Source organism: Vicugna pacos, chromosome 14 (assembly GCF_048564905.1).
Source record: "Vicugna pacos chromosome 14, VicPac4, whole genome shotgun sequence".
NCBI lineage: Eukaryota > Metazoa > Chordata > Mammalia > Artiodactyla > Camelidae > Vicugna > Vicugna pacos.
In genome coordinates, this window is record NC_133000.1 from 63,628,801 (window position 1) to 63,638,610 (window position 9,810).

General features: G+C 50.1%; 1 protein-coding gene across 1 annotated transcript in view; it reads right to left on the reverse strand.

Moving 5' to 3' along the window:
* Positions 1–8,590, reverse strand: part of STK24 (serine/threonine kinase 24) — a 92,414-nt gene extending 83,824 nt beyond the window's left edge. Inside the window, exon 1 of the mRNA XM_072976481.1 lies at positions 8,116–8,590. Within this exon, the coding sequence (XP_072832582.1) occupies positions 8,116–8,157 (42 nt within the window). The 5' untranslated portion in view covers positions 8,158–8,590. The remainder of the gene's footprint in view (positions 1–8,115) is intronic.
* Between the last annotated feature and the right edge of the window lie 1,220 nt (positions 8,591–9,810).

The window sequence follows — 9,810 nt, forward strand, 5'->3', positions numbered from 1 at the left end:
ACAAGACCACCTCCAAGTACTAGGAGGGGAGAGAAGACCTACAGCCAGGAAACTCCAGAAGCTGGAAAGTGGGTGGTAGAAAGAAAGATGGGGAAGACAAGCGCCAAGTCTGAGGTGGAGAAAGCAGAGAATCAACTCCACCCACAGTGCCGAATCCCCAGGGGAGGAGAGACTGAAAGTCACTTCAGAAGTAGTAAGACACCCAGATGGTCTTCCCGCTCCTCACAGCCAGGCAACTGCCTCCAGCCTCCCCAGGAAAGGAAATTGAAAGCATATTCTGGAAAGGAAACAAAGGTTTCAGGAGCGGAGTGAAGCCACACAGGGCACTGCGCCCGCACCAGCCCCCTCCACTCAGCGCTTCAGGCGGGAAGAGGTGCCAGCCCAGGGGCGCACCGAGGGTGGCCAACCACCAGTCCAGAGGTGAGCAGGCAGAAGGCTTGGGGCAAGACTTCTGCAGGGAGGCAAAATGTATACAAAGCTAAAGGAAACTAGTAAAATCCACTCCTCACCTCTCCGCACAGTAGGAGCACCTACATCATTGTGGTTAAAAAGCCCCAGTCAAGGGCTCACACTTCCAACCAGCCTGGGAGTCCACCACTCTTAAATATAAGTGGACCCTCCAGGGCGGCCTCTACCACAGAAAACAGTGACCAAAGCCAGCTGGCAGGGAGACAGGGGTGGGCAAAGGGGCCTTGGAGAAAGAGAATCTATTCCTGGGGGAAAGAAACAACATAACTACAATGAACACACTCAGGGAGATGAAGAGCAGATATTTCATCTGAAACAAGCAAGCAACATTCAGAGAACCAAAAAGAGCCCTAAGAATTTAAAAAACAAGAGCAGAAACAAAATACTTTTTGGAAGAGCTGAAAGATAAAGTTGAGACAGTCTCCCAAAAACCACAGAAAAAAACAGAGCTGGAAAATACGTATAAAAAGACAAGAATATTGAGGACCAGTCCAGAAGCTCCAGCATCCAAATAATAAAGAGTTTAGGAAAGAGAAAACATAGAAAGTGGAAAGGAATCAAAAGCTCAACAAAAAGATCTGAGTTGCCTGATTAAAAGGGCCTACAAAGTACCTGTCACAAAAAGTACAAGTAAACTCACATCAAGACACAACATGATGAAACTTTACATCACAAAGAGAATATTCAGATTCTATAAAATTCTGGAAACATAAAACAGCCTGCACAAACAGATTTCCGTATCGGAGTGGCATTGTATTCTTCAACAGCAACACTGGAAGCTAAAGCACAGTGGAGATGCTGTCACGATTCTGGGGGAAATTATTTTCATCCCATGACTAGATACCATGCTAAAATATCAATTGAGGGGAAAGGCAAAAATAAGAAATGTTCAGATATCCAAGAACTCAAAAAAAAAAAACCTATCTCCCATGCACTCTACTCACAGGAAGACCACAGCAAGATATGTTCCACCAACACAGTGGTATAAGCCAAGGAAGCAAAGACAGGAGACACAGAAAACAAGGCATCCCAAGAGAGCAGCACAGGAATCCCAAGGATGAAGGCAAAGATGACCAGGGACGCCAGCGGTTCAGGGCTGAAGGCTCACGGGAAGGACTCTCCAGAGCAGTGAAAGGGACAGCTAGCCTGCGCACCCCACCTGAACAACTCGTACGTTGTAAGTGCTGCTACAAGACTAAATGTTTATGTGCCCCCAAATCACACAGTGAGACCCAGTCCCCAGTGTGATGAGAGATGATGAGGTCATGAAGGTAGAATCCTCAGGACTGGGATTAGTGCCCATATAAAGAGACCCCAGAGCAGCCTCTCGTCCCTTTGCCCAGGAGGACACAGCCAGAAGCGGCCCCTCAAAAGACATCAAATCTGCCAGAGCCTTGATCTTGGACTTCCCAGCATCAACTGTGAGAAATGTTTGCTGTTTAAGCCCCTCAGTCTACCATATCTTGTAATAGCAGCCCAAGTAGACCAAAACAATTACACTTGCAAAAAACAACTTCCAAGTAAGAGCTAAAACGTGATTCTGGTTTCCTAACGGCTGCCTGGGAACAGTGTTTCCGCAGCCACATTAAGGTGCGCGCTAATCTAACCAAAGTTACAGTGTAACTCCACGGGGACAGGGCGGGGAGATACAAGAGTGAAGGAGGCAAGGAGAGGAGAACTAAATTCTCATCTTCAGGGTGCGAGGTCCACAGATAATGCCTGAAACTAGAGGGGGAAGTAGCAGCGAATTTTAAATGTTCTTTATGAACAAAGAAGTAACAACAAGGGCACCAACCAGCCAAGAGCGATGGCGGGGCTGCCCTGGGGGAGGAGGGAATGGAAGCAGGTGGCAAGTAGCCTCTCTCTCCCCAACAAGCCTTGTCATGTGCATAACTTTTCAAGTAAAAACTAAACAAAAATCCTAAATACTTAAAATAGAACAAAGGACTTGGACCTATACCGTCCGTTCAAATCTTAGGGCCAGAAAGTCTTTTTAAAAACAGGAAGAGACTTAAAATAATGGGAAGATAAACACCAGCTACATATTTGGTGAACATTAATGTAAAACTCGAAACGTTCCCACGATGAATTCAGACACCAGTAGGGAGCTGAACAGAAAAGGCTCCTCCTCCAGAAAACATAATGGAAGGTCTGTGAAGTCTACAGTGCGTCCCCAGGGGGGTGGACGTGAAGTGGCTTTGTAACCCACAACTGGGATGTTTTATACTTTGCTGCAAACAAAGGTACATGTCGTTTTATTTTCCCTCCTCTAAAACCTTGGAAACCAGGGAGCCATTTAGGATTAGGAAACTCCAAGTTCACCCCAGGAGCCAGGTGTTCTAATAGCCATGTTTTTCTTCTCTAAGCATTTGGCCATGAGTTTTCAGTGTTACTGCACTGCAAAAACACAAGTTATGGGAGGGGAAAGACTGGTCCAGTGACAGTGGGTGACTCTGAGCAGCAATCGAGGGGTAACAGCCAGCTTCCATTTCCTGTGCTTGCACCAGCAAGATTCCATGAAAGATAACAATACTGAACTCAAGCACAAAAAAAGCCACAAAAGGGCTGGCTAGGTGTGGTCCATTTCCTGCAGGTATGGAGTTTCCAAGCAGGCAACTCTGAATCAGCAGGAGAAATCACCCAGAGAGCAATGTGGCACATTTCTCAAGAGATCCTCAGGCTCCTGGACTCTGGCTTCATTGTGACTATAAAATACACTAGAGTGAAGCCGCAACTACCAAGTGGTTCACGTCTCCAGAAACTCCTCACACCGCATCTCATACTAAGGTCCCAGAAAAATACCGTTCAACTCAAAAGCAATGTCAACCAGAAGCAAAAAAGAAAGCTCAGCTCTGCACACTGGAACAGTAGCTCAAAGGAGACCACAAAAATTACATACAGGAACAAGAAAGCAATGGTGATGGCTGCCACGTATCCACAACTACCCTCTGCCAGGACCCTGTGCTATGTTAGCAGCCTAGAAAAATGTAATCTAACCAACTTCTACTTGAAGGTCATTGGTTCTACGGGAAATACTATCAAGAATGTTCCCTGATATGGGATTAGAACCAAAATGTCCTGGACTCCTTCAAATTTTATTTTTAATTTAAAAAAAATCTTCTGATAATCCTCCCCTTCAAAAACAATTTGAGCAAAATAAATTCTTAACATTGTGAAATACTAATGATAGAGAAGAGGGAATATGAAGTATTGAAACATTATTTTTTTAAAAAACTTAAAGATAGGCTACAACAGTGACAGAGAATGTGCCTTTATTTTCCTTATTACTCTTTCGTGTAGAGCAGCAAAAAGGGTCAAAAGCAAGGGGCATGGGCGAGAGCGATAAAAGATTATAAAATGCTTGCTAAGAGTTCAAATTACAAGGTTTGAGGAAACCTTGCTAAAAGCTGCCCCGCAGACATGGGAACCCTACCAGCCTCCTCCTCCTCCTCTCACTATTCAGGGGTCCCTCTCCCTAAAAGGCTACCACAGCCTTCCAAGTGGTCACCCAACAACCCCAGCATTCTTCAGCCATCTCCAACCACATGCACGGAGGACGCAGAGTTCCAACAGGACCCCGCCCTAGGCAGTCAGCAACGCAGCCCCCTCAGTGCCCGCAGCCCTTCCAGCTCCAGCTCTGGGGTCCCGGCATCACCTCCCTACAGCCTGTTCTCCCACCACAAGCCCAGCTCTGTGCGCCCGGCTCATCTGAACCTTCTTAGGTAGATTAGCTGACTCGGCCATCACTAGGCTGCTGACTTCCTGAGGACCAGCCAGGAGTCTCCCTAAACTTGCACCGTCTGCTCCAACACTGGACCACATCGTACAGATCAGCCTTTCTCTCAAGGTGCCTGCAGGACCCACATCTCACAGATACCCTGACTACCCACACATTCACACGCCAACCCTTCCCCAGGGCAGTGGTAACAGGCCGAACTAGTTGGGGAGGCCTCTTCCATGGAAACAGGAAAAAACTATGGAAATGTGAAACTAATGAGGAAAAAGAAGAGCACTTAGGCCACAATTAAATGCAGCTGTCCTGTCTGCCTTCATTTCCCAAATTTCCAGAGCACACAGGTTTCCCCAGGGAGCGCTGGAGAAAGTTCCCAACTCGTCCAAACTGGCCCTTAAACGGCTTTCTTGCTCTCTCAGCACAAAGGGGCATTCTCAACAAAGCTGCTTCCAAGCAGCCAGAGAAACGGTGATGTTAACAGACACTAAGTTTTCCAGCTATTCCTGTAAGTGGTCTGTCTGCACTTTCCAGTGTGAGGGTATCTCACATGTATGACATCCTCAAGACACGCTACAACTTAGGCCCTACTATACACATGACATGGCTAATCAGTGTATTTCCAACTTGAGTCAAAACAGTCAGCTGTGAAATCAATTTACTTTTGCAACAGCTCTTTTTTTTTTTTTTTTAATAAAATACATCACACACCGGTACCTCAGAAGTAGTGAGGATCAGGATTGCCTTCTGAAACTTTTAGTTTCAGGTCTTGATGTAAAATTTATTTCTTACATGGGTCACGGTCCAGAAAAGTTTTAAAGTGAATGATAAAATTCTATTACAGAAACGTATAAACCAAAATCTAATTCTTTTCAAATTACAACTTAGCCAACTAAAAGCTGGTTGGTGCTCTGCCTCCAGCTGATGCTTGCTTTTCTTTAATCTGCATTAAATTGAGCGAAACAGCAAATATTCAGTGAAGGGCAGGGAGTAGTTAAATCCAGAATTCAACCTAATTTCTTTATGTCTATTTGTAGATACTACATTCAGTTCATGATTTCTATTTTTTCCCCTATACTAATGTGAAACCAGAGTGTGGGAGGTAAAAAAAAAAAAAAAAAAAAGGAAAGGCCCCCAACAACCCTCATGAAATAGTTATTAAAAGGATAACACACTCAGATTTACAGTCATCCACCCCTCGCCTAGCACCCAGCACAAGAGTGTCCAATAATGGTTGCTGATTGAACAGATAAAATATCAACTTCATATTCTAATTTCTTCAGCAAACCAAAGTTGGAATAAAATAAACATTAATTTTTGCAAAAGTAGTAAGAAAGCAATAATACAGCATGGTGAGTAGGAGCATGGTCTTGAAGGCAAGAAAGACCTGGTTTCCAATCACAAATTCTCCACATAATACACTATCTCACCTTGGTCACTTCAGGCAGCCACTGTTGATTTGCACACGTAGAAAATGGTATAAGTAAGACCGACGTCTCAAGCGGTACCAGTAAGAATCGAGGCATAAAAATGATATGCAAAGCAATGAAAATGGTGTTTATACTGAAATTATTCTTTCATTCAGGTTTATTTTTTAAGCATCTTTGCCTAGGCTGCCTGAATTCACTCTGCTGTCTTTCTGAAATTTTTACACCAACTCCTTGCAAACCCTGGTCAGGAGATGAGAAAGGAGAAAAGGGAGAGATGATGAGATATATCAGGACAAGGCAAAGAAGGGCTGGTACTTCTTTCCTCCTGTTTTATCCCAGAGAACAATCAAAGGCAGGTGCACCTTCAATTTAAACTTCAACAACTCTGAGGAAGGCCTCCCTGGGCAGTAGCAGCTGCTGATTCGAATTAGAAAATAAATGTGCTCCTTGTTTTTCTTTGGAGTGGAAGAGAGAGGAAAGGAATGTTCTTCCCCGAAAGGCACACCAAAAACAACCATCGTACAGTGTGTAGACGTACTTAAATACACGGATGACTCTATCAGAAGCCACCTTCGTGCCCCTACAACTGTATCAGCTGAAAATTTAGTTGTTTCAACCAAATAAAAACTTGTCAGCTTTTCTAGTAAGAAAGCAAAATAAAAAGTTTCCCAGTAACACTACCTAGGAAGTACATTTGGGAGGCAAAGTTCCTAAAAGAAACGTACCTTCTTTGAATTCCGGGCCACACTCTTGAAGGAAAAAGGAAAAAGTGAGGACCAAAGTGAGATGAGATACCACCTGAAAACCATGTGATACTAACTTCAGGGCACCAGCCAGCAGGGCTTAAGAACCTTTTTAAACTGATTGGCTTTCCACGAAGGCTGAAGACTTCCATGGTAAACTCTGAAGCATGTGTGCTGGATTACAACCTGATTAACAGCGTAAGAGTCAATCTAAAGTACTGAGTAAATGTATTTTTTTATTCATTACAAGAGGTCCTTCTTGCACTACGGGTCAGAAATAACTTTCCCCCAGTTCACCCTGCCTTCCTGTCTGTAAATTCGAACCAAACTGAAGCAAGAATTTTAGGAAATACCAAGAAAACCACATCTGACTTTTACCTAGTGGTCAGCAGCAGCTTAGGTTTTAAACGCGTGTTGAGTTTAAAAGCTCTTTACATTCAAGGGCAGTTTTTCTTAAGCCCAGTCAAGTTATTAACGTTACTCCATTTAAAAAAAAAAAAAGCTAGAATTCTGGTAACTTTGTGGTCCTATTTTTTTAGATATCAAACCTGAACAATGAAATCGAGTTTTCTTTTTCTGATTTAGAGAGAGAGGCTCCTAGGAGGTCAGTTCCAAACACTGCATTTCTCAGCCCTCAAGAGTGAGGAGGGAAAAAAGAAAATAAGCCCATAGAAGTTTGTAAGATAAACAATCCACTATAATCCACTGGGATGCTTGTGGCTGTTTTTTGTGCCCCCCTCCCCCGCCCCAAACTCGTAGGTTCACTCGCTTAGCTAAATCTGGAAGGCAAAACTTTAAAGACATACACTAACCACAGAGTGAGATTTGATCCCAGTCATTTTGGCACCATTTATGCTCTCACAAACATTACAAATTAGCCAAGGACGGTGGTTTTATTTTTCAAAGGGCTAAAAACAGTCCCCAATGGCGAAAAACTTAAATGCATTCTTGTAAATTTGAAATTCAACTTCTGTCCCCCGCCCCCACTCCAAAAAAGACACCGGTAGGCCAAGAGGCCACAAAGTAGCAAGAGAGAGGTTTACTGGGAAGGGATTCATCTGGATCCCATCAAGTCTCCAAGTAAAAGCCCAGTGTCCCGGGATTCACGAGTGCACGTAGTCCGACTGATTCCTTCTCCCCAAAGGTTTTCAAGCTCGCACTTTCCCCTCCGCCCCGCGCGGAGCAAACGCGCTGGAAGTGGAGCTGGCAGTTACACCTTCCTCTACCCCGCCCTGCCGGCCCGGGACGAGTCGGGGCGCGCCCGGGGTTCCCCTCCCTCCCCACAACTTTACCGCCAGCTCGCTGGGGCGGGGGGGACCGGGGCCTCCACCGCCCCCCGCCCGCGCCAGGGCCCAGAGAGCCGGCCGGGCCTCCAAGGGCATTTCTCCACATCACTTGTCCCTGGGGATGGGCTGCCGCGGGGCCTGCGGCTCGGAAGGCGCCGGAGGGGCAGAGGGACGCGGAGAGGCCGAAGCGGCCGGCAACCCCAAACCCTCCCGACTCCGACCACCGCGAGTCCCGACCGGCGAGGGCCGCCTCCAGGCCGCGGCCCCCAGGTCCCTGCACCCCCCGCCCCGGGCCGCGGGGCCGGGCAGGGCGCCCTGGGGGCTGCGAGCGCGGCGCTGGAGGCCCGCGCGACCCCGGAAGGGGCAGCGGGGGGGGCAGTGTTTACACCGCCAAGTTCCCCGCTTCCGCCCCGGCCCGCGCATCCCCTCCTCCCCTCGGTAGCCCGGCTCATGCCTACCTGCATGCCAGGCAGGCCCGACTGCACCGGGGAGTGAGCCATGGCGGTCAGGACGGCCACTTCCTGGGACGGGACGGCCGGGCCGCCGCGATCCGCGCGGGCGACGAGGCCCGCGGGCCGCGCGCAGCCCTCGGGCGGCGGTGGCGGCTGGTCAAGCCTGAGTCCGGCTTCGGCGGGGCCGGACGGAGCCCGAGGCCACCCCAAGCCCCCGCGGGTCCCGGGCCGGGCGGCGGGCTCAGGGGCGGGCAGCGGGCCGCGTCTCCATGCACCGCGCCGGGGAGGAGCTGCGAGGGGCACGGGGCCTCGCCACGAGCTGCCGCCGCTACCGCTGCTGCTGCTGCTGCTGCTACCGCTGCTGCTCGGCTGGAACCAGGCGGCCTGGGCCCGCGCGGTAGCCGCCTGGAGCCGGAGTGGGCGCGCACTGCCTGCCGAGCCCGCGAGCGCCGAGAGCCGAGCGCGCCGCGCCCCGCCCCGGCCCGGCCCCCGCGCCCGCCCCCGCGGCCCGGCCGGGGACCCCGCCCCGCGCTTCCGGGAGGGGGAGGAGGCTCTCGGCCGCCAGGCGCCCTAGGCCGCAGCCGCCAGCGCCGCCGCCTCCGGGGCGGGTGGAGGTCCGCGCGTCTACCGCGGGCTGCACCCCCGCCCCAGCTGGCGGGGCGGGGCGGGGCGGAGTGGGGAGGAGGGCGCGCGAGCGGGTGCGGGGAGTGGGCCTCAGTTGGGGCGCCCCCCATCCGGCGAGGGGGCCGGTTGGAGCCGGGGGTGGGCCGCGTGCCTACGCCCTTCCCCCAGGCCTGGGCCGGTCGGGTGCCCAGCGGTCTGGGCGGCGAGGGAGCTGTGAGCGCCAACTCTTATTCTGCCACATTCCCCCCAGTCCTCCAGGCAAGCCCGCCTTTCTCCGCCTGGCCCCGGGGAAACGGGCTCCAGGCGACCTCCGAGGGCAGAGTCTAGGGCAGGGGGACCATGGCAGGGAGAGTGCCCAGCGGGGCCTCAGCCAGTGGCCGGTTCAAAACTACCGGGGCGGAGCTTCTTCGGTGTTTGGGTGAAGTTTCCAACCAACCCAAGGAGGAAACCGAGAGGGGAGAGGCCGAGAGCTGTTAATTCCCAGTGCTTTGGCTACTTGGAAATACCCCGTTTGCAACGCTAGGCGCTGTAAACGTAGCTCAGAAGTGAGAGGACTGAACCCCACCATCTCTGGGGCCCGGACGGAGGCGGGAGCGTCCACCCTCGAGAAGGGAAAAAGTGGGGGAGGGAGAGGCAAGAAGGAAGGGAAGACAATGGAAGGAAACCGTGTCTAGACTTTCCCCTGGCCCTCTCCCGCTATTTCGGCTGCCTCCACCTTTTATTCACTTCTCCGACTACAGAGGAAAGAAATAAGAAGGCATGAGTCAGTTCTGCCTTCAGAAAATTGTGTTTTATTTACAACGACACAGTGGCAGCCACTGAAGTGATCTTCATTTCAGGGTGTTAGGACCCTGGCATCTTATTCATGCCTGTGAATAACCAAGTTGGACCATGGCTGGGCGAGGTTGGACATACAAAAATGAGCCCCTGAGAGTTTAGACTTTTGGAGGAGACTAAAAATTCCCCCGCCAAAGTATGGCGTGTTTATTCTCTGAAGTGTCACTACAGTCACAGAGTTCTCTTGGGTGCTCTGGGTCAGACGAGGAGTGAGATGCTAACATGCGGTCCCTGCACTCC